General features: G+C 43.4%; 1 protein-coding gene across 1 annotated transcript in view; it reads left to right on the plus strand.

The window, feature by feature from the left end:
- Positions 1-252: 252 nt before the first annotated feature.
- LOC146680920 (Krueppel-like factor 7) overlaps positions 253-25,596 on the plus strand; it is a 51,380-nt gene continuing 26,036 nt past the window's right edge. Inside the window, exon 1 of the mRNA XM_085447750.1 lies at positions 253-627. Within this exon, the coding sequence (XP_085303876.1) occupies positions 526-627 (102 nt within the window). The 5' untranslated portion in view covers positions 253-525. The remainder of the gene's footprint in view (positions 628-25,596) is intronic.

Here is a 25,596-nt window from a genome sequence, read left to right on the forward strand (position 1 = left end):
TACCCATCCATAAATAGCTCACCTATCGAGCCCATATTTGGCGTGAGTGACTGGACACGGGAGCCAATCCTGCCCGGCGAAACCCCCCCTCCAACCCCGCCTCTGCACGCTCTCCCAGCCGCTCTAACGCCTCCCGAACCGCCCATTCGCCTTAAAAGGGGCTTGACTGACAAGCCGAACCACGCCCCTTCGTTTACCAAGCCCCACCCCCTCCTTCGGTTCCCCTATCGCGTGTCTATTTTGGCAACACGGATACGCATGGAGCCTCCATCACCTCCAACCTCCTCTTTACGCACCGACTCCCGAGAATGCGCGCAGGTACGGGGAAGCCAGCCGCCTCGCTCAGCCGTTAACGTCCCTGTTTAAGGACTAATATGAAAGAAGTGGATTTAGAGGTCTGACAGAGCCCAGAGAGGAGGCACATACACACATATATAGATTTTTCCTCTTCTTCTCCTTCTTCTTCTGCTTCCCACCCCCTTCCCTGTGGATCATTCTTGTTTTCCCATCACCAGAGCGTAAAGCATGGATGTCTTGGCGAACCACAGTATCTTTCAGGAACTTCAGCTCGTGCACGACACCGGCTACTTCTCGGCCATGCCTTCGCTGGAGGAGAACTGGCAGCAGGTACGTGTCAACTTTCAGCTTTCAGCATCGGCTGTGCCAGCTTCAGCCGCGAGCTCGCAAATTTGCGCTCGGGATGCACAACTTTCAAAGAAAAAGAAGAAACACGCACTCGTGTATCTGGCAGGTTTTTCCCGATAAATGAGCAAAGTGGATAAAATGCGGACGCAAAGCAGCGCGTAATAAAGCTGTCAAATATGATGTAAGGGGAGGTGAAGATGAGCACTCGAACAGGGAGTGAATTAGACGTAAATAATAGATTTGCAACCTTCAGATTACTCAGGTTTGAACCCTCGTGCACGAAAAGAATTCCCCTCTCCTATCCATAATAGATCCCCCAACGCGTCTGGCTCTGTAGCAGCAGTTTAAGTGTTAACGGGAAGAAGGAGGTGAGGGAAGAAGCTGTCACCAGTAATGTCCACATTTTTTTATTTGTTCATATTTTTTAAATCCCCCTTTTGCTTCATCAAATTCAGCGGGTGTCTACGGAGAGATGCTGTGTAAAGCTTTGGGTTTCACGCGGCCACATGGCGCCGGGGTGCGCGGAGAGACTTCACGCCATCTGCGCTTACGCGTCTCTTCTTCTTCTTCTTTCTTCTTTAGTTTGTAAAACTGTTTAAAAAATGGCACCAGAGCTGGGTTTATTTATTCATTGCGTGGTGGTGATGATGGTGTGGGTGTGTGTGTTAGAAAAAAAATCTTCAAATCGGAGTTTTTTTTAACGAACAAATGATTCATTTTTACATTTTCCCCCTTCACTGCTTCGGTTTGGTGTCCCCCTGTCACTCAGAGGAGGGACATCTTCCCCCAAACATGCCTCCTACTTTCCTCTTTTCCATTTGTGTGTCCAAATAAGAGCCCACCTGCATTGCTGCTGATGATGCTGATGCTGGAGAGGATGCTTTCCATGCTGCACTTGAATTACCGGACAAGGAGGGGGAGAAAAAAAATCACAGCACAGAAATCTGATGCCGGTATTGTTCATGAAATATGAGCTTGAGTTTTTCCCCACTTCTATGCTCCACGAGTAAAGGGAGGGAGGGGATGGAGAGAGAAAGAGGGAGAAACCGGTGCGTGACTGGTTGTGGCCAAGCAGCCTAATTGGCATCCTACTGTTAGCCACCGACGCATCTTTTCATAACAAGTCTCCAACTCCCTGCCTATCCTCCTGTCAGGGGATTTTTTTCTTAAATTGCATGTGGGGGGCATCATATGGAGTGAATATCTCTCTCTCTCCCTCTCCCCCTCTCTCTCTCTCTCTCGCTCTCTCTTGCTTCTCACCCACAGCCTGCATTTTAAAATCAATACCTAATGCAAATGGAAGAGAGAAGACAGCTGGATATGTGGGCAAAGCTCTTCTCTGTGAGGGTGGGAAATGTCAGCTCTCTTTTATTGGAATCGCTGTTTATGGGCTCTGTTTGGTCTTTGACTGTTTTAGATTTAGATCGGCTCGTTTTTTGCCAGGATGTCTGGCATCATTTTGTGTGATTAGCTGTAGTTTTGGGATTTTTAAAAAAAATGGTAAACGTAATTTCATAGATGAATTCTGTGACTGAATCTGCCCTCAGCCTGGGCTAAATGGAAAGATCAAACTGACCGTGACCTGCCTTTCTTCTGGCTAATACAACTCTGGGACCTTGGTGATGTTGCCTTGCCTGCAAATTGCCCACATGCAGTGTAGTTAAGTTAAAGTTAGCTGGCTAACTTCAAACCAGAGGCATTAAACAGAGAGACAAAAAAAAAGACAAATACTAAATAATGCCTTGAGGCGACTGTTGTTGTGATTTGGCGTAATATAAGTTAAACTAAATGGAATTGAATGAAACTACTACAAGATAGCGCTAAATACTTAAAACTTTTTAAACTTTTTAAACTGAACCCAGAGCAATCTCTGGGGGTTGCTTAGGAACCCCCACACCCCCACAAAGCTAACTGTTGCACACTCACAATAAACAGCTAGTACGACTCACCTCCTCTTAAATTGATGTTACTTGTTTTGTACAAGATTTGCATATTTTACTTTCTCATAAGTAAGGTTAACTTAATGTAGAAATGTAACTGAGAGAGGTTCTACTTTTTAAATGTTCTTTTGTTTAGTGTTTTTGACTGGAAGTGGCTCCATTGTGTCTGGTCTAACAAGTGAAAGATCCTCGCTTTGGTTTTGGGAGGCAACACAAATCCAGAGATGGCTGCTGACTTTTAAGACTTTGCTTCTAGAAGAATTGTAGCAAAATGGAAATGCTTGTTGGCCTACTAAGGTGTAAGGCAGGTGGTGTTAAACATAACACCACCTGCCTTACACCTTACACCTGCCAGGGCCAAAATTCACCTGGCAGAGACTCCAAACCAGCCCAGTGGATGGCTTTGGAATATGTGAGGGAGGACATAACTTTTGGACTTTTAACTGTATTTTCACAAGTTTTACAGCTTTATGTACCGATAAAGACTGCCAAAATGTCCATTCACAACACACCAAAGAAATGAAATTGTAGATTTTTGTAATTTAAAAAAATTACCTCTTCCAATTTAAGTCCAAAGAGTCCTGCACTTTTTTCTTATATTAAGATGTCTCACTGATTAAATGTGTACCTCAGTTTCTGAAACTGGAGTTTCACCAGTCCGGCCCACATAGGATCAAAGTGGTCTGTATGTTGCCAGGAATGTAAAATAAGTTGGATATCTGTAAATCATGTAATGATGTGCACAAATGAAGCTAACTGTTACGTTTCATTTCTGTTGTAACAGTTAAGAGTTGGGTGTAGTCTCAAAATGAAAATTACTGAAATCTATAATTTAATTACTTTGGTTATTGTGAATGGCCATTTTAGAGCTCTTTATGAGTAGGAAAAGCTTTAAATCCTATTGAAATATAGTTAAAAGTCCAAAATGAATGCCTTCCTTCACATTTTCCCAAACCATCCAGTGCCTTCAGACTCTGGCCTCCAGGCCTTATGTTTGATGTCTCTGGTGTATAAGCTGTAAAACATGTAAAGATGGGCGCAAAACAAAAGAACATTTTCCTTCTATAGTAACAGTTTAGAGTTGGGGGCAGTAACATTGTCAAGTCCAACTCAAGTGTGTTGTCATTATCCCGACTCTCAGGCATGCAGTTTTTACAGTCGCCTCTCAGTTGCTTTACAAGATGCATGCTTTCCTCAAAGCATTCAAAGCCTCCAGCCCCATTACAAATCACCAGAGGAGAAGGTTTCTTCTTCTTTTGGAAAAACTATCTATAGTTTAGATAAGAAGATCCCTGCAGCCTTGAGAGCAAAAGGATTTGAGCTTTGCAAATCAATCATTGTGCTCATCGTAGCAGCATGAAGATGCCACTGAGCTCCCCTGAATACAGGAATTATGAGCTGTGGCTTGCCTTAAAAGCTCCGTCTCCAGCCGAGGCCCTGCAGTTTGAGCGGTCCCCTCTGTATTCCAGGCACAATTTAGAATTCGATGCTTTTACGGCGGCCTGATGGCGAGATAGGAGGCCGTTGTTGTCGGCCCCTAAATGGGTCCCTGAGACGCGATGGCAAGAGTGATGACTGTGTCCCCTGTTGGTGTCTGTGAGGCATGATTCAGCCAGTTATAGGGGGATGGGGAGAAGAAAAGCAGTAAAGTGTTTTTGGAGGTCTGCAGATGGTACATTTGAGGCTGCTATTTGTTCCATTATTGAACCTAATAGTGCCAAGCTGAACTGCGCGCTGTCTCGCTTCCAAATCCCCGTACAGTTGGCTGTTCAGAGTTGGAACAAAGTGCGGGGCTGAGCTGGATTTGGAACAAGCAGAGCCGGTCAGAGCGCACTTATTATTTGTGGGACCCAGTTTCTCTCAAAGCAAAGAGCGCACGTGTTATTCTGCTGTCTCGCTGTCTTGGCTTCTCTTTCCCATGCTTGTTTAGGCTCCTTTGTAAACTGGCATTTTGGTCAGAGAAAGCCTTGGTTGGCTTTTGCTGTCGGTTTGCCAGCATCTGTAAAAAAAAAAAAGAAGAAGAAAAAAAACATCTGGATCAGATTTCAGGCCGACATGATGGATTTTTCAGTCTCCGCTGATGACGTGTCCCAGTCCACCGCACCTGACCCTGATGGGCAGGATCGTAACAGGACACCACTGATGGCTCTCGGTCATTGACCTCGGGACACACTTTATACCCTCCAACACATATATTATCCCTCAGAGGTTCAGCACACACACACAGAGTACACACATGTAGTGCGACTGCCTGCACAAGCAAAATGTCTGCACGTTGCTTGACGGTGCATTATGGAGCTCCTATATGAGGACAGGCTGTTCATGGCAGCCGCAACCTCCATAAGCGAGCCCGCTTGCTCAGATGCATCCACTTACATCCAACTGGCAGCGAAGGCGACTCCGTCTGGGACTGAGTGGGGGGGTGGGCGGAGGATAGAGGTGGAGGAAGTTGCAGAGCATGCACATTCTCTCCACTGCAAGATTTTGCATTTCACAGTCTGGTGGGTTTGAACCCCACCCCCCCACCCCAGGAGTGAGGCGCACATATAGAAAGACAATCAAAAGGGTGGAGAAGCAGGATGTCCTGATGCTCAGAAGAAGTAGGGATGCTGATGGATGGAGTCGTTTCACATTTTGAGTCAGAGGGAAAAGTCGCACCACACTGGGCTCGTTTAAGCTGGAGTCAGGGCCAAAGAAACATAGAGAAAATACCCCCACTCACCCCAACACCATCCTCCTATAGAGAGACAGCGGTGAGGACTGAGAGAGCGAAGGAACCGCGCACATCCATACGCATCCACGTGCAGCCTTGGATATGTGTGTGTGTCCCAGTATGTTATGTAATCCTCAGTAGGCCACAGCTGCTTTCTCACACACAGCAGGCATGCTGGGGAGAGCAGCCAACTTGCGCTCCCGCCGCCCACCTTCCTGTCCCATCCCTGGTTTTCCCCTTTCGCTCAACCCCCCCCCCCCCCCCTTTCCCCCCTTATTTTCTTCCTGCTTATAGATTTGACACAGTATGGATCTTTTGATCTCCGTGGGGCTTTCGTGGAGTACCTGCATCCACCACTTTTTTGGACCTTTGTCTCAAGTAATGAAGCTCTGGAACAGGTCTCGCGTGTTCTCCGTGACCTTTCGCCGCCTGAGATCTGATGTAATTTTATGCAAATTAAAATTAAATCAATCCTGTAGCCGGCACAGTTCAGCAAGGCAGAGGAAGGACAAACCCGGGACTTAATCTTATTTGTCTCAGAAGAGTTCCTGCGAGTGTTTTTTCGTTCCCGGCGTGTTGCTTTATTAAAATGTCACATCAACTCTTAAGTATGAGATGCGGAATTCCCCGAAATTGAGTTTGGGCCTTCTCCAAAAAGGCGAGGGTGGAGGGAGGGAGAGAAACATTAATTGTGTTTTAGTTTAGCTGACGTCTGGCTCTGTTCAGCCGTCTTCCATATTCATGTGCTACCTCATGATGCTGGAGTTCGGAATTGATTCCTTGCGGTGTTTTGTTTTTTAACCCGAGATCAAGCAGGAGATCTTGGAGATGGATGTCACGTAGAATGTGTTTGACATAGCCTGCTGGCCCGTGACGCAGCGAGGCATGAAAGGGAGTCTTTGTGCGCCGTTGCACACAATGCAGCGTCTTTGCTGGACTCTTCTTAAATGTTTTCAGCCACAAGGTTATCATTCTGATAAATGTGTGTGTGTAGTTAAAGAGCAACAAGTTCATCTAATTAGCAGACACAGCAAAAGCTGATGAGATAGTCATTTTGGAGGAGCTGCATTGCGCTTACATGCATGTCATTCATTATTTTTACCTTTTTCTTAATGTCTAGTAGAGGTGAGCGCATAGATCCAAATATCGCTAGTATCGATAGCAACACTGGTATCGGTATCAGATCGATACCAGCGTGATAGGATCGATATTTTGTTTCTGTCCTTAAAATTATTTTTTTTTCTATTTTCATTCTTTTGAAGAAGAAAAACATTTGAACCTTTCTGTGTTGACTGTCACGTCTATTTTATTTATAGCCTATAGCACACTTAAACAATAGAAGCTGATCCAAAGTGCTTAAGAGACAGACACATTTACAACCCAGGTCTCCAAAAACTAAAAGCAGTTTCAAAATACATGAAAAGCAGAAAGGTTTTACAGTGTGTTTTTTTGTGTTAACTAATTGTTGTGGAAAGTAAAAATAATGTCTCACTGCTCTAGTGCTTTATAAAAGGTGCTGGTGTCAGTATCAGCAATACAGACCCTGTATTTACCTGGCATAGGATTGACACCAAAATTTGCAGTATTGCACAGCACTCGTGTCTAGAGGTTAGAGCCTAGTGTGTATTGCACAGGCCTGAGTGTTTGCTGCTACACGCGGGGGCCACAGGCTCATCATTTCACGTCAGGATGCATTTTCTTTGTATGCACACACAGTCGCGGGCAGGTGCACAGGTTTGTGTGCGTCTGTGTATCCTGTGTAATGAGATGTACGAGCGACCCTCTGACCCAGTAACATCCATTCTGCCATAAGAGCACTTAGTGAACTCTGCCACCTCTGTCTCATCACTCAAGCAGCCGAGAGGCAATTGCCAGTGATAGGTGCCGGCTACTGCTTTATGGGCGTTGATGAAAAGGTGGGAAGCGCTGATGAAAAAGAGGAAGTATTCATTTGTCTGACTCTCCGGTGACTGGCGCGTCAGAGAAAAGCCAGAGTAGGTGGTGTAGGAGAAAATGGCAGAGGGTTGGTGGGGTTGGGGGTGTTGGTGGAGGGAGAGCGGTGAACAAGCACATCTTTATGTATGGCTTCCGTCTGCGAAACGCTCTGCCACCCCAGGTTTGATTAACAGTGAGAAGAGAAGCTAGTCATTTTTTTCGCCTCACACCACCACACATGGCTTGGCAATGATTTTCACATCATTTGAGGCGAAATCGGGAAGCCGTTACAGCACCTTACAGTGATCCGACATGCTTCGCTGCTGCCATCCGGCTTGGCAACCGCAGGGAGGAAAGAGAAAGGAAGAGAAGTCTCAGACACTCATTTTATGCTTTGGAATCACCACCAACTCTCTCCCTCTCTCTTTATCTCCTGACTGTCTCTCTCTCGCTGTCTCCCTTCTTTGCTCTTTGACAAATTCTGAGAAGGCACTTTTGACGAAGTCACAGCCGCCTTGTTTGATTTGCCCTGCTCTAACCCTCATTTAAAGTCAGTCTCACTACAAAAAGTTGAACTCAGGAGTTACGCAATCAAAATTTGGCACAAAGCTGAATAAAGGCCCTTTAACAGGGAGCGTGTCACGAATAAAGCCGAAAAATAGTTTTCCTTCTGCTATTTCAATAAAGTTTATTGCCGTGAAAGGGTAGGATGACAGTGAGCTCCATGTTTGCAGCTCCGATCATGGGCGAGCAGATTAAGCATGTATCGGTGGATGCTGGCAGGAAGATATGTAGTCTTGGCCTTCTCATAACAAGCATAGCAAAACTCTAAAACATGGATTTAGCAAAATAATCACAGCCAGACTTATGATGTTGTTTGGTTAGTTAAAAGTGTTCTGACCTGAAGCCAGGAGGCAGTCAGCTTTACAGAAACATTTCTTGAAGGCCTTAAAATCCACAAGGTCAGGTGAGCCATTTAGGGTTAAGGTTAGGTTAATCTCTATAAACACATGCTTTTTTATGAATATGCAGAATCAGTAGGAAAAAGGCATTTACAAAAAAAATTGGCCACTGAAAGATGAAGATTTTGCTTTTAAGTAACTTTTTGAAATTTTCCTGTATCTGCAAACAATGATTGGCACATGGCAGAGGAAGTCCTACCTGCTGGTAGGAAAGTGAAAAAGATTGGCCATTATCCCCCGACTCACAGTCATCAGTCAATAGCTGATACGTTCCAGTGGGGGTTAGGGATAGTTTACTGTTTAACCCATTTAATATTTTTTCCCTGTTTAGTTTACTCACTAACTTTATAAAAAAAACTGTGAGGCAAAAAATGCACAGATGACAGGTGAGTACTGTGCAAAAGTCTTGAACTACCCCTCATTTCTTTATATTTTGCTTCCAATGACTTTTTTGTAATTTTTTAAAGTGGTTTTGACCAATAGTTCTCCAGGCTTTCTGAAGGGCTTTGACTGCTTTTTCATTCCTTTTCATCCCAGTCCTTGTACCTTTTTCAGATTTTTTTTTCTTAACATGTGTCTATGACTCATTCAAGCATAAGAAAGGCTCCTAAGTCAAGGGATGAGCCAGTTTTGTGGGAAAACCAATTTTAAATTGTGTCTTTAGGCACTTTTTCACTAGCAGCCTGTCATAAAAGCACAATTTGTTTCAATTTCTTTAGCTAAATCTATGAAAAATGCCACACGTAACACAGTTTGACAGGTAAAATTGTATTTTTGCACCAACAGGTGATTCTCAAAGAGCTGTTAGTTGAACCTTGTCATATCTCGGCATGGTGTGCATGTGTCATTAAAAACTGAAACGTATAGTCAGGTTTTTGATCCACCATGCAAAACCATCTGGAAATCATCTGATTGGCCACAGCTTCATTTTTTAGCCCGACAATGATCCCCAAAACACTGTCAATGCAGTAAAATCATACCTGGACAGAAAAATACAGTAAAGTATTCTCAGTCATGGATCAGTGTCCCTTAGGCTACGTCCACACTAGCCTGGATAGATTTAAAAATGGCATTTTCATCTGAAAGGGCTCCGCGTCCACACTAGCCTTTTCAGTCATTTTCACAGAGTTGTGCGTCCACATTGAAACGGCCGGAAACGCTTATGTTCCAGTACTGCACATGCGTGAAACGCAAGGCGATTCGAACCTGCCTCATTTGTGTCCACAGTTTATTTACTTTCTGGCTCTTTGAAAAGTTGCAGCAAACTGTTGAGGAAAAGCACCGAGTTTTTTAAATGGACTAACAATGAGGTGGAGTTGTTGCTGCGAGTAACACAAAAGTACAAAAGTACAAAGTTGCAAAAGCGAGTGAGAATTAAAGATTTGAAGAAAAGCTATCTGAAGCATGTACAGACTGATATTAATCTTTAATGCGGCTATCAAAATTGAGAGCAAACAAAACAACTGCTGTATAATGCCCTCTGCTATCTTTGTTTAATTAGTCACATGACTTAAATGTGTCATCGTTTTCAAAAAGTCTCAGTTTTCGCTGTCCACACTGCGATGTGAAAGCACCGTTTTCAAAAGTATGCGTTTTCGAGAGCGTTTTCAAAACACTGCGTTTTCCTTGAGTGAAAACGCCGTCTCAGTGTGGACGTGAGGCCAAAACGGAGAGAAAACTGCATTTTCAAATGAAAATGCGTAACATCATTGAAGCAGTGTGGGATCATGTTGCCAGAGAACAGAACAAAAGGCAGAAACATCCAAAGAAGAGCTTTGAATGTTCTTTAAGAAGCCTGGAGAACTATTCCTGAAGACTGCTTAAAGAAATGACAAGAAAGCTGCCTAAGAGAGTTCACACCAAATATTCATTTTTAAGATGTTTAGTACTGTACAAACCCTGTTTTTGCCTTATATACTGTGTTTCCAGGTGTGTTTGCACACGTTTCTTGTTGTATTTTTCAATGAGAATGTGTACTCTGATTTCACTCCTACCTTTCCAATCGGATCTCCAGTGGTATTTTATATCACACTGATGAATTTAGTCACAGATTTCCAGTTGCAGTCACAAGTAAATATTAAGGTAATCCTACACTGTTGCCAGGTAGCTGCTGGCACATTAAACATTTCTTTCTCGCTACACCCAGCTGGAGTTAAATCCCACCTTGTTTGTTTTATTTTATTCAAATAGTAGAATGCAATCTAAAAGACCTTGACAGTTTTAAAAAAAACTGTGAGTAACAACAGAAAGTAACTAAGAAAACCAAGTGTTACTAAACCGAGTGTTTAGTCTTCCTGGATGCTCACATATTCAGAAATCCCTTGGCTTTAATAAAGCCCACACATCCACACAATGTCCAGGCATTTTGGAGCCATAATCGGCTGTAGCGTTTGAAGCGTTGCATCCCCCTCCTCCAGCCTACCTGTTGCTAGGCAGCCTCAGCAAGCAGGAAGACCAGTTTTGGACTATTTGTTTGTTTAGCTGTCAGTCTGTGAGGCTAATCCCACCCCGAGAGACTTCTAGCCATCCAGAAACCAGAAATCCAGACATGTGGACCATCTCGCTTCAAAGATTGCAAAAGAGAAAGGGGCAAAAAGAGATGGAAAGGGGGGTGGGGGAGACAAGGGCAATTTGCCCAGAGTAAACACCGCTGCTTGTTGATGTCATCTGAAGTCATCAATCACGGCTCTAAGCTCTCTGTGGTGACAGCGGCAAGGACGTGACACTCTCTGAAACCGGCTGGATGGCCTATAAAGCAGGACAGTCAGCAGTGAAGAACAACGGCAGACCTTGTCGACGACGTGCTGTAAAAGTATTACAAAAGGATGTTATCTCAGATTGAGGTCGGACTCGGTGTGTCCAGTAAAGACATAACAATGCCAGTTATTGGTGTGTTCGACTTTCAGGTGCATGACATAAGCTCCTAGGAGTTTGTGGGTCTTTGCAGATTTGTATGCAATCCCGACTGTGCTTTGCATGTTGGCTGACATGCAAAGCCGGTCTGCACTTGTTCCCCCAGTGCAGTGGCTTGGTACTCCGAAGCTGTCCAGCCGGTTGGCCAGAGTGACAGGGCATTTTCATCTGTCATTATATCGCTCCCTCACTTTATCTCTCTAATGATTGATCTATTTGTTCTTGCAGCAGTCTCTGTTTCCTTTATCTCCTTTTGTATTTTTGTGTCATCCTGTTCCCTTTTCACCCATCCTTCTTTTATCTTTCTTATCTCCTTCATCTCGTTTATGAGATTCGGTTTCAATCTGCCTACCCCGATGTATTAGTTTCTCTGTCATCCTCCTCCTCAAAGCTGTTTCACATCATTCACTTAAAATTTAGAGAGCATCATACCTGTTTTGGCAGCTCGCAGCCAGGGGTGAGGACTCAGCTGGATGCTCGGAAATAGATAAAGCATGTTTTCCATTGTCAGCAGCTGACGCTAAATTCTCTGGAAGATTAAACTGGGTCCCAAATTACCCTAAAGACACAGATATCTCAAGCCAACTGGGTATGTCATGTAGTTTCAGTCATTCCAAGCCCCTGCAGGGTTGAGTTGTCTGAAAAAGATATGACTTGTTTCCTCGAAACCAGACGGATTCAGCTTGAATTGGGATTAGTCCGTATGTCAGAGCCTGAAAGCGCAGTTTTTCCACTATGAAAAATAATGTTTTAACACGCTTACTTGGGGGGAAAAAGGATGTTATAAGCGTTGACAGACAGAGGGGGTGAGAAGATTGCGCACCCTTCTTAACTCTTCGAGCGGCCTGGGAAGTGCCCTTCTGTGATTTAATGAGACCTGTGGGAAGAGCCATTCATCAGCATGACGGCATACCTCTGTTTCCCATTGTTCTGTTCTCGTATGTGGAGAGCACTGTGTGTTTTAGCCTTAATGATGGGCTGGCAACCCTTTGATTAGATGAATCTCCTGGTGCTAATTAAGATTTAGGCTGCCAAAAGACATCTGTATTTATGCCTTCCTCCCTCGCTTGTTCCCTAGAAGTACGTGTGTGTGTGTGTGTGTGTGTGTGTGTGTGTGTGTGTGTGTGTGTGTGTGTGTGTGTGTGTGTGTGTGAGCAGTTTACAGGATGTGTTCGTGCAGTGGTGGGGGATTTTGATATTGTGGCCTAAACTGGGAGTTTGGGTGGTGTCTGTCTTGTGGTCGACATAAGTGCAGGGCCTTGAGCAAAATGAGCATGGGTCATCCGAATACCAGAACCGTTGTCTTTTTTTCCGAAAATGCAGATTTTTTGGAATAGCATGTGGGTATAAAATCTCCCTGTCTAGTCATTTGGCTTGAATCGCAGTCGTTAAAATAAGGCATAGCTCTTTGATGCATTATTATAAGATATATTGTATTACAGATGGTGATAACATGCGGTACAAAAGATTTCCCATTTCTGTTTTCGTTGCACCGAGTCTTTTAGAGAAGGTGATCTGCTGCCCGTCTAGCAGGTGGATAACAGTTTGTTCAGTGACCTCCTCTCCAACACAGCTTAAAGAGTGTCCCAGAATAGACACAGGCCATCTAGCCATCCTCTTCCTTCTGACTTCAATCACCATCTCTTTGGTCTTATTCACATTTATAAGCCGGTGATTCCTCCCAGACCAAAACATAAAATCATCCGCCAGTGCACCGTACTCCTCCTCCTCCTGCCCATCACTGATACATTCACCCACTGCAGAATCATCAGAGTATTTCTGTAGGTGGCGTGACCTGGACTTGTACTGATAGTCTGAGGTGGACAAGGTGGACAAAAATGGATACAGCACAGTCCACCTTGGAGCTCTTGTACAATAAAATCACCGCACAGAGAATTTGTTCCCACATTTAAAAGTAAAGTGAGGGTCATGCTGTAAAAAAGGAAAGAATGTGGCAGTTTGGTGCAAGAAATAGAGATTTTCTTTCAACTTTTGAGGGAAATTGATGATAAAATGATTTTCATTGTAAACTAGAAGAACTATTAATACTAAAATATCCTCACCCACTGAAAAAAGAGAATTGTTGTCAACTGGTAACACGTGATGAACTTAGATCAATCCAACAAATTTACAACACAAAAAAGGGAAACTTAAGTTGCACAAATTTACTTAAATAAAAATATCAAGTTAAGGGAACAGGTTGTAATTTCAAGTAGGTGGGAACAACAAACCACCGTCAAAAAATCAGAAAGAGTAAGAATCATTTAAAACATTGCATTAGGTTAACTACAACTCAAACACCCTTTTTAGGAAGTCAGCCTTCAATCAACTACTGCTATTTTGTCAAAGCTCTTAGGCTTCTGGACCTGATGGGATGTTACTGCCAACTAATTTATAGTCACTTAAATCAGAGAAGAAAAAACATTAGACTAGTCTAAAAGGCAACCTTCAGAAAACGCTGAAACTTAGCCGACAAATAGTTGTTGAAATGTGCAGCACTCTGCCTAATATGGCAAACACCCAACGTCAGATTTTGGCTAACCTTAGCAATACTAGCAGCAGTAGCCTTAAGTTTTATCCACACTAGCGTCAACATCCAGATACAGAATTTATCTACACCTGGCTTCTGTAGCACCAGTTATCATGGCCATCATCATGTTTTCGCATTGTTATATCACAGCAGATATTCGTATTTATTCATTTTTTCCTTCAAACCTAAAACTGAAGCACAGACCCAAGTGTACTTGCTTAAATGTGTGCGGATGTGGCTTCTGTAGCCTTTTTTACTCACATTTTCTCAAAAAAGAGAGAATCCATTATTCAATGCTATATCAATGAAAACAAACTATCTCTGTGGGGATCTGTGTCAAATCTTAGCAAAACACCATAGATGTGTTTTCCCTCATCTTTTAACTAAACTGATGGTGTCACATAAATGTTTCACTACCCAATTCCCCCCCTGTGCTTATTTTCAGAGGAAAACAGTTTGATAACTTATGCTAACAAGAATGAAGGCATCCCCACCCTCCGCCTGACCCTCCCTTACATCGCTCCCCCATCCTCCAAGCTCATGTGGCTACACGGCATACGCTCCCGCTCACCAGTTTACCACTATGTGTTATTCAGTCTATTGCCCCAGATATTATTTCATTGTAAAATGATGCCAATTAGTAAAGCCAGTCGCCAGTGGCTGTGGTCTGGCTCCTTCTCCGTTCCAGCGGGGAAAGTTATTTGGGTCGGCAGCTATTTTCAGCCTGTGATGTTGCCTGGAATACTTCAGGGAGCAGCCACTGTTTTATAAGAGAGCACATCAATAATTTTCATTGCTATGTGTGTGTGTGTGTGTGTGTGTATAAGCAAGAAAGAGACAGAGACAGGCAGGGTTTATTGGGTTTATGTGTGTGTGCGTGTGTTTATACGTGGGAGAAAAGTGGCTGTTTTTTCCCCTGAATATTCAGTGGAGCAGGTGGTGCGTGTAAACGCGCGGACTTGTTCCTGTCTTAGAAACATTTCACTGTAACTGTCATGACCTCCCGTTAATTTAAAATACATTAATTTGCCAGCCTTTAAACTTTAACCCCGAAATCTTAACACGTCTTTTAATCCAGATTTCACCCTTTTGCCCTGTAATCACCCGCTTTTTTGTGCTGAAAGCTCTTCTTAGATGGGAGGAGGGGGCGTATTTACCAAGTATATACAGGACCGATATCAATACTGATGCTTTTAACCTATAAAGGCAGATGAATCATAATCAATTTGAAAATTCTGAACACATTTTAATGATCACTAAATCACTGTAATTTTTACCTTTCACAACAATTAGCAAACACACACAAAAAAAAACATTTTCATGTATTTTCATGCTTTTCATGTATTTGGGGTTTTTTGAACACCTGGGTTGTAAATGCGCTCTAAAGCACTTTGGGTCAGCTTCTGTTTAAATATGCTGCAAATGTGCTATAATTAAAACCATTGTGACAGTCGGCTCAAAAAGGTTCAGATATTCAGAGGTATATGTTTTCCACTTCCAAAAAACCATTATTTATTTAACATAATTCAGTGAGCTGCATACTGAACTTAGATAATGAAAACAAAATATCGATGCCATCGCACTAGTATCTGTCCAATACCGATACCAGCATTAGCATCGATACTACTGATATTTGGCTCGATCTGTCCACCTGTACAACTCACCAGGCTAACATAGACCCTAAAGGCCAAAGTCAATGAGTTCCCAACACCTTTCTCAGTGTGTCTAACCCAAGTCCCCTCTTCTCCGCCACACAGCTGTGCATTGTCATGATGAAATTGGGGTGAAAAGTCCTCACACTCCTGCTGAAAAGCCAGCCGCTCTGCACCGAGGGGTGAATGGGTTCAGCCTGCCGCGCTGCCCCCGCCCATCCTCATACAACCTAAACACACACACGCACACACACTTTCACTCACTGACTCTCACTCCCTCGCTACACTATCGCTTGGAGGGGAGCCCAAAGCAGCGGTGGCGGTGGTGGCGAGAAGACGTCTTTCAATATTTTAAGCAGCTTGCGCTAATCTTTGTCGCTCAGGTTTGTTTTGAAAGCAGCTACAGCCGGAATAAAGACAGAACGACAGCGGCCCCCACCTCCTGTTGTGCGGCTCTAAAAATGCGCACACCCTTGCGTAACTTTGCGCACACTCGCAACTTCCCCCCCCGAACTAAATCCACCTTGGCCTTGCAAGGCTGTGCCACTGACCTGCTTTTGCTTGTTTTCTTGCCACCCCCTCTTCCTCCTCCTTTTTTTGCTTCTTAGCTAACCCTCAGATTTGGTGTTGTAATGAGTGACAAAGGCTTAAACTGTGGCTCCGACAGGCGCACAGTTACACAACACTTGCAACGCAAAAGCAGGGTAAACAGAATCTGTGGCTTCTTATTCAGCGCGTAAAAACAAACCGTTTTGGGCTCTTATCAGTGCGGGCACGGTGCCACAGTTGCACTTCACGGTGTGTGGACGTGATTGGGGTACCGAGCGGGCCCTCGCTGACTGCTACTGTATGAGGAGGAAACAGAGTTTTTCCGCTTCACTGTTCTCTTTATCTCCCTCCTCTAGCCCTCTGTTATTTTCGGCCCTCCTCCCCTGTCTTTCGCTGCTCGCCGCTCTTTTGTTTCTCCGTGCCTTTTTCCAGCCAAGGCCCCATTCTCTTGCCCCGTCATTGTGTGCGGTAATGAAGATTAGCCAGGCTGCCGCACACAATGGGGTCCCCACATCCGGAGCGCAGACTCCCCAAATCCTGTCGCAAGCTGCTCTAACCCCGCTGTAAAACCACTGTTGTCTCCGACCCCCACTATCTGAAAAAAAAAGCCACCTCATACATATACATGTTGTGGTTCATTCCCATTGACACGAGCGTACAAGCATGACCATATGTACTGTGCTGTGTTGAAAGCAAATGGCTGAAATGTCTCCAGATTAGATTAGGATGGTTTTGACAGCTGAGAGGGAGCACTTGGCGACTCATACGCCGATAAACAGCAGCTCACCCAAATCCAGTTAAAGAGAGACAGAGTTCCCCTCCCCAGCGAGTGCAACACGGCTCAGTCATCGGGATTATACACCCCACCCCTTCCTCCATGGCCCGCTATTCTTTTTTTTCTTTTGCATCTATCTCATCCTCTTCTCCTTCATTCATCATCTTCAGTCTCAAGATGCTCCTTCTCTTCTCTTCCCTTTATCCGATTTCACCCTCACCTCTCCTACCCTCGACTTAATGCCAGAACAAAGACATTTTCCACACTTTGTCACAAGCTATTTAGATGGAACAGGAGAGGTCTTTATATTCGGTGCACTTTTGTTGTATCCCGGGCGCTAAGACCTCTTAATAACGTCTGTATTGCTCTCAAGGTCGGCAGATCTTCTCGAGTTCAATCTGTTTAACTTGTCGAGGTACTTTTGGGCGTTTGGAGGATTCGCGTGGCGCTTTGTCTGCTGTGGAAAGGATGGATTATCCAAACGTGTCAGCAGTTGTTTACTGTAAGGAGTACAGTAGCAAATTTCCGTAAAAATAGTCACACGCCAACTTGTCATGTACTGTACAAACAGCTTAAGGCAACAGCGGCTTCCATATTTAGGAAAAGCTGTGTGTATACTCATTATTTTTCCAAAAGTTCAAAATGTGATGTGGAAATTGGGAAAACTCTGATCTAAGCCTGAAGCTTATAGAAACCAAGCAGAACCTTGTTTCTGTTTTCATTATTGAACTAAGTGATCGCTCTACATTTTTTATGCAACCTTAAAAAATATTTGACAGACTGATAGAAGACCATCTACGTGTCCCACTCAGTAGCTTTTCTGGAGATTTATATGGTGACCCTGAGTGGTTAGATGCTTTGTTCAACTTCCTTTGTGTTTGTGTTTTGTGGGCTTTTGCAGCCATTTCCTATTTGCTTAAGTTACAGTTTGTTTGACCTCTGCGGTCCACCAACTGAGCCAAACTCATTCTGACCGGTCCACCAACTGTTCCCCATCAAATTCAGTTTCTAACCAAAGGGCAACCTGACCTGCGGGCCTGAAAAATGAAGCCAGTGCCAAAAACTGCATTTCCTCTAGTGGCTAAAAGTGAGTCAGGTCCATTGATGCCCATGTGAAATTCTGCAGCAGAAATAAGCATGTGTAGAGACTGTTGTGGTCTAGCTTCATTACATCTACACAAGTGGTTAATTTATATATAGCTAATTTGTTACAAGTGGATATAGGCCTAACACTGAAACCACTGATACCTCTGGGATAGCAGTAATGACAACGAAGGAAAAACAAGTTGTTTTTTTGTTTTTTTTAAGTTTTAGGGGGTTTAATAGTTCCCAGACCCCCCGGGTACCCTTAATGACGAGTTTTGGCATCTCTGTGTATATCAATAAAAATGTGGTTCGATAACCTTTAGAACTGGATCCGAGTTTTTCCAAGGGTAGCTGCAGACACAGAGCCCAACCTCACTAACTCCTGATGCACACCCAGTTATTTTGTTCCATAAGCAGGCTTGAAATATGACAGAAAGTGCTCAGTTTAGAAAAGAGCTTCAAGGATTACTCCTAGCAGGCTTTCAAGGCGTAAAGAGCAACCATCTCGTTGCTCCACCTCATTTTGCAGCCCTCCTCAGCTCTGCTCCTGAGGGTTAAAACCTGTCCAATTCGACTGCTCTGCTCCAGATTTCACTCTTTATTTGCTTGGATTTGTACTCCACAGTCTGTCTTCTCGGTTCAACTACGATTCCCCCGCTGCTCTGCACAGCCAGCAACCCACACACACTCTGGCCCACTCTTCGTAACTATACTCGCTACAGTCCTCTGTACTTCGTGTTATAGCAGCCTTCATCTCAAAATGCAAGTAAACAAAAATGCATTCATAGAATTAGAATTAATGATTAATCACTTTATGCACAGACACACAGACACACACACACATATATATATATATATATATATATATATATATATATATATATATATATATATATATATATATATATATATATATAGTTTTTGCCCTCATAGTTTAGAAGCTTTAGACTGTAAATATGCTCAACTACTAAAGCTGGGATTTTGATTTCAATAACATGATTGTGCTTCGAGTGTTGTAACAGATTTTTATTTTTATTTTTTTTTTACAGTTTTCTTCTTTTTGTTCGACGCAGTCTCTAATAAAGCCAAAAAATATGTCCAAATAACGGACACGGCATTTTTATTTGCTCCTGTTGCGCAGTCAGCTCAGCATTTCCCTCCATGATGCTTCTCACATGGTCAAAACGGTGTCGATTGGAAGTTCTGAATGTCAGTTTTGATTCATTTTTCAATGAAATGCCCAACTCTACTTACCAGGCAACCTACATATCGCAAATGTCGAGCCCAGCATTTTATGTTACCTTCTGACAGCGGTGAAATTGACTCATTTTGAGGCGTTTAATGTATAGACGGGTGTCATTTGTTTTTCTTTTTGTCCCGAGCGTCCAAAAATTCACTTTAAAGATGAATAAACCCATTTTAGGAAAGGTCATGAAATACAAGATGAAGGGGTTACATGATTTTTAAAATGCCAACAGGTCATAGTGACCCGTTGGCACTTCTAGTGTTAAAGTCACATACGGTAAAGGTTCTGACCGCTTTGAGTGACAGCTGTGGCTGGTTAGCTGTCTGCTACTCCTCACCTCAGCTCATTTTTAAATCACTGAGCCGGACCTCTTGACCTTCTTTGTGGTGTTGGTGCCTTTTGGAGCATTTTTAATGCAATTATTTAACAATAATACGGTTTGCTGTGTGGTTAATTGTGTTAAACATGCAGGAAGTCCATGCTGCAGTTCAGCTCAGTAAAATTCTATTATTTTAATAGAATCAACCGTGCAGTGAATGCCCATAGAATATAAAATGTCTCATGTGTATCTTTTACTTTCCCTTTTGTACTTTAATACATCGCGATCTCATGACAGTTCCTATACTTCCATATACTCACAACCTGTGATCTACTGATTAAAATTGACTGATTACTTGATTTCAATGTTGTTGTTTTTTCGTATTTCTCAACATTATTTTGTGTCCCTGAACATGATTTTTCCATCATTCTGCTCTCATGTGTCATTTCACCTAATTATGTTGTATATGTGCAGTGACAGTAAATATATCATTATTAAGTCCATGCAGTTTAACCCTAATTAGCAGATGCCTGTCTGTGCATTGCATCCGTGCAGTTTGTAGATGTGCCTTGCAAATTGAGCTTGTCAGCATTAGATAACTCTACCATTCCAACCACTTTAAACCAGCATCCTTACAGAAGTCCAGTGGGTGATGTCACCTTGGCCCTGTTCATTTTTTATATACAGCCTAGACTCGCGCTAGCCACACACCAGCGTGCAACAACTTGAAAGTCCTAACAGGATGGTGGGCAACATGTGTGAACAGTTAGTGGACCTTGTGGTGACATTGTTTTTATCACTTGTATTATTTGTTCATTTATTTATTTCGTTGCCATCCATGTTGTTTTGTTATGGGAAAACAGAGTGGGAGGTCCCCGGTGTCAGGGTGATGGGGATGTGTGCCTTTCTGTTGTGTCGGCTCGGAGAAAGCAGTGGGAAATGTCTTTCTGCTCCATTAGGCAGAGGTCACCAGGTTTTTATGCTCTGAGTGCTCCATCATTGTGGCTTTCCTGCTAGATGAAAGGTGCTTTGAAGATCACACACAAACAGACACGCACACACATAAAGCTCCCATAACTGAGGCCTTACTTACTGTGCTCCAATCTAAAGCAAAATAAACCTTATTCTCTTACTGAGGCAGTCGCTCTGCGAATGTAACCGATGAGCAAACCCTGCTGGATTCGAGGAAAGCGAGTCCAGCAGAGCAGGGATAGAAAAACGGCGCCTATAAACAGCTTCGAGTGGCCATTGTGCCTATTAGTGCGCCCATCCAAACAAAAATTGACTGCATATAAAGGAGGTGTCAGGTTAACAACCAAATGTGCATTATTCCCTCAGACCCTGTCAGCAAATTGTGATTTAACAACTGGCAGTGTCTGTTATCAGCTCGAAGCCCACACTGTGTAAAGCCGCCTCGAGCTGCTGCGTTGCCAGGTTTTGACGGCGGCTCTGATTATTACTGTGAGGCTAATGTCGCCTGATAAGGCAGTGTGTGTAATTAAGCTGTTTCCGTAGTGTGTTATCGAAGCTAGGTGAGGCTCGGCTGCCTGGAGAGATGGAGCTGTTAGTCAGTGAGGAAGAGGAGGACGCCTGTCTCCTGTCTGTGGCATTTAAAGCTTCCTGTCCTTCTCTCCCCTGTTTTTCCTCCCTTACTCCAATCTGCAGCCTTTTATTTCCTTTTTTTGTTGCATACACCACCCTGTACCTCATCTTCAACTTAACCTAAATCAAAACCTGCTCATCTTCCACACACTGAGGCCTGTTTCTTCATCTCTCACTTGTCTGTCATATGTGTCTCGTCTCACCGATTTAACTCGGTTTCTCCTCCTTCAGCTCCTTCTCTTTGTGTCTCTTCTCCCTGCTTCGCTGCTCGGCAGCCCCTGCCGGGGCATCGGGAGCTCTAAGATCCCTCCCGGCCAAACACCGCACCCCCTGCTGCTCTCTCCACTGAGAATAACGCAGCAGCATGAGGGCGCTCCGCTATTCAGATCAGCATAGAGGAAAATGAGGCGTTATCTCCCACCTGTCTCCCCCACATCCACCCCCTCCATCCTTCCCCTCCTTCTGGCCCTGTAGGCAGGTTACCCGCTCATATGGGATCTGCCGATGACGCGATGCTTCTCTCCAAGGAGTCTAGAATCTGGGGGCCAGCTTTCTTAAGTGTGCAAGGAGCAAACCCTGAAGGGGAGCTTAGTCGGGAGGGCATGCTTTTTTGGAGATTTTATGTGTGTGTGTGTATATGGGTGAGATGGGGTTGGCGAGGGGGGCGGGTGAGTATTGCTCAGTGAAGCTATAGATTACCGTCTCTGTCAGCTGCGACGGCCACTGCTGATGAGCTCCTGCATGGTATCATTTGGTATCGATTAGCAAACACACACACACACACAAATGCACAAAAGCTTTTGGCGAGATGGCGGCCGCCTCGGGCTACTGGTCATTTAGCTGTCACCTCAAAGTGATGGTTTGGCCCGGCTCACCAGATCAATGCGAGACACAGACCTTATAACACACTTTGGGCAGGAAAACACACACATAGCACTCTCAGACATGCTCTCCGAATCGAGTGCCCGCCCAAACGTTTACTTCGATACAAGTGGGAGTCGTGTTTCTGGATTACAGATAACAAGATTTAAAAAAACAAAAAAAAACAACTGTCCTAAAATGAAATCCAAAGAAAAAGAAATAAAGGATAAGACAATCTGGTTACTTGGTCGGCTGCAGGCAAGATGTGAAAGCTGATATGATTGTTACCTACCTGTAGGGTAACGCTGTGATTAATTTCTCAGAGGGATTTTAATCACAGCCGATATCGCAGCGTTATTGCATTCACGCCCCGTGAAAAGAGGCCGAGGCCGCCCCATTTTCTGTGACCAATGACATTGTGTGATTTAAACAAAAGCATACAAGAGGCAATAAACAGACTGTCACTTGGATGCGACGCAACAAAAGGCAGAGAGAAGCAAAGCCGCATGTTAATACATGAATGTTACTGGCTTTTAAAATGAGTAATCAAACTCCTGCTACATATGAAATTGGCCAAAACAAATAATCAATGTGTCATGTTGATGACAAAGAGATTTCTTTAGGGGGGGGGGGGGTGACAAACAAAAGCGCATTCTGTGCAACCTCTATTTTGTTCTTCTGAAAGCTTCAAAAGTCAGCACGGCTAATGTATGCACCCATCTAAAGACATCACTCACGTCTGTGCTGTAAATATTGTAACAGCTTAGTTTTGTTTAACAGAAAAACTGAAAATAGAGGAAAACATACAGACTGTTTTCTATCTAAAGATAAAGATTGCTCTCAATCCAAGAAAAATTAGCCAGGGGAGAAGTACCAATATTTGCAGGTCCTCTAATGCCACTTGAGGCTGGCTGAGTCAGTACTCCTACAGCTCAATAGTAAAGTTGCAGAAAATCCTGTTCATATTCTCCATAGGGATTTTGATTATGAGACATAATGTTGTAACCATCCAAAGTTGGCTCACTGCGGAATCCCAAGTCTGTCTGATATCATCTTTATTTTACCAAAAAACTTGTTTTATCCACAATAACATGGAAAGAACTACTCTACCCACAGTCCAAAACTGAAACAGCAATGTTTCTGATTGATGGAGGTCCCTGTACCACGGAAATGTTTAAACCCTAAATTACAGTGTGAAACTTCACAAAGCACCTGAGCGGTGATTGCAGTCAGGAACTAAACACTGGGCCATACCTTCTATACACAGACAAACTTTATAATATACTGTAATCTGTTGTTATACAACACTATTATTAATCCTAGAAAAGCAACAGTAGTGGAAAGAATTGGTTGTCATCCATATTGGACATGATACAACCATTGGTTGCTAGGGGAAAATGTGTATTATTGTAGTGGTATGTGGATGTTTCTGACTGTTGTTGGATAAACTGGTTGCAAAGATGGTGTTGCACCTAAATCCCTGGTGGCCCCATGATCGGAAGGCCGGTGGTTCAAATCCACTGAACAGCTACCCTGCAGTACCCCTGAGCAAGGTACTGTCCCCACACACTGCTCCCCGGGCGCCCAATGACTGCCCACTGCTTCACTGAGTGAATGGGTTAAATGCAGAGAGGAATTTCCCCAAGGGGATCAATAAAGTATACTTTCTTCTTCTAAAACCTCCTGGTGGTTGCTTTGGTTGCTGGCAGGTTGCCACAGTTGCCTGTTGATTTTTATATTTTTCAGTCTGGGCGGTGTAACACACTTGATCCTGCATTGCCACCATAGTTGTCACACATCCAAAATGATGGACGAGTTAACATCAAGTGGTTAGTGGTCACGTGTCTCTAAATCTCAATAAACAGCCAATTTAACAGTAGAAATTATAAGCTTGTTACAAGAAGACATTTTGGGTTTTGTTTCTGATTTCTTCTTTCGTAACAGCAACACAGGATCTAAACTTTTCAATTAGTCACCAGCTTTAGGTTAAAGTTTTGCTTTTTTGTAACATGAATTCAGACACGAGCAGTGGTAGCAACTAACTGTCTGCTAGGCGTCATGGCAGCTAATTCATGTCACTAAACTGCACCTCTTAACGATATTTGTGGCGTCATCTAACAAAGAATATTGCTATAACAGCCTATCTGAGTCTGTAAGAGGTCTGTTTGTGCATTCACACAATAAGCTAACTAAGCTAGTTAGCCTAAGCTGGTAACTTGGCACGATATCCTCCTAGTTAAACATTGTGGAACATATAAAACTTCAGTACTAATGTTATTCCAGAAACCAGCAAGTCGCATCATAGTGGCTACATAGATCTTTTACATACAGTGCTGCCAGATTGCCTGGTTGTTTACAAATTAGCCTATGCTAAGCTAAATTAACCAGCTGTTTGCTCTAGCTTTTATATTTTCATTTCTTTTCATATAGCTAAAGGCAAAAATCAAAGAAATGCCAAAGTTTTATGTCAGTATAAATATCAAACTGCTATATTAGTTTATCATTACAAATATCTTTGCTTAAGATGTTTTCGTAGCATTAAATTTAAGTTTTGTTTTTGTTTTTTTATGACAGTCAGACTTCACAGTGTGTGAAATCTCTAGCCACTACCGAGACTTTAATTCTCAGGAAAACTAAATATCCATGCAACACTGCAAAGAAGGTGCTGCAGGGAATGATGGGTCATCTCTGAAAAGATGTGACAGCATCCCCCCCACTCTCACAGCCTCAGTGTATTTAACAATAGTTCAGCATCACCCCTCCTGCTCAGGACCTCCTTATAGCCCTGCCCTTTTCAACCCTGCTAGCATCAGCTCTGAATATTATTCATAGCACCTTGTCTCTATCAAGGCATCTGTAAAAACTAAACACGATCATCCTAAAATTAATGAGCCATATCCACCCCATTACATTTATCTGTTTAGTGGTGTTTTGGGCCTTCCTTTAGGGCATTATGCATGCTCGTCTGTTCATATTTATAACCCAGGCTTTTTATTAGCAGCGTAGTGGGGTGCTAACAGTTGGGAGGCAGCATGCGCTTTGATGGTGATGGCAGGCGGCTCAGCGCAGGCCAAATGTGAAGGGAGGTGATGGAGAGAGAGAGGATCAGCTGCCAGGCCAAGGGCCCCCATGGAAGAGGGGAGGAGTGAGAGCGAGACAGGGAGGAGGAGAAATGAGAAAAGTCAAAGTGTGAAGAGTGCAAGTGAGTGAATCGGGCCTGGTTCACAGCTCTCAGCCCACTCGACTTTGTGAAAGGCGTGTGAGTCTTGTGATCAGCGAATATTTATCACACCTGCTGTATTTTAAGCCTCACTAAGCAGAGGTGTGTTGTGCACGTGTGATTTCAGAGTGTGGCTCAGTAAAACAAAAGGCAGCAAAGGAGGAGGAGGAAAGGCAGTTTAGTTCAGTTGATATGAGCTTGATCAAAAAAATTTACATGAAACCAGCTTCATGATATTTTTATTTATATTTTTGTGCCTGAGCTTTGTGACTTTGGAAGCTGAAATGTATTTTCTCGTGGACGTTAAATAAGATAACTGTTAGATAAATAGGAAATCTCACGAGTAGAAACTCATGCAGCATGGAGAAAAGACGCATGTCTGATGGAAACTTGGTCCATGTGTCGCTGAACCTTTTTAAAATGTTTCTGTGCTAAATGATCTGATAAAAAGGAAGTTCTTTTCAGCATAGACAATCTTTTGTTTCTTGTAAAGGTTATTTTGAGCATTCTGAAGCCACAGCATGAAATTAACCAGAGCTGTGCTCAAATTGCAAACGATGGTGAGAAAAACAAAAAAAATGGCTAGAACAGCCATAGTAATACAAAATTTAATGTAAGAAAACCCTAGAAAACTCACATCATCTCAGT

This window comes from Copadichromis virginalis, linkage group LG23, assembly GCF_057382275.1.
Source record: "Copadichromis virginalis isolate Kocher_CV1m ecotype Utaka linkage group LG23, C_Virginalis_male_GT1.1, whole genome shotgun sequence".
Taxonomy (NCBI): Eukaryota; Metazoa; Chordata; class Actinopteri; order Cichliformes; family Cichlidae; genus Copadichromis; species Copadichromis virginalis.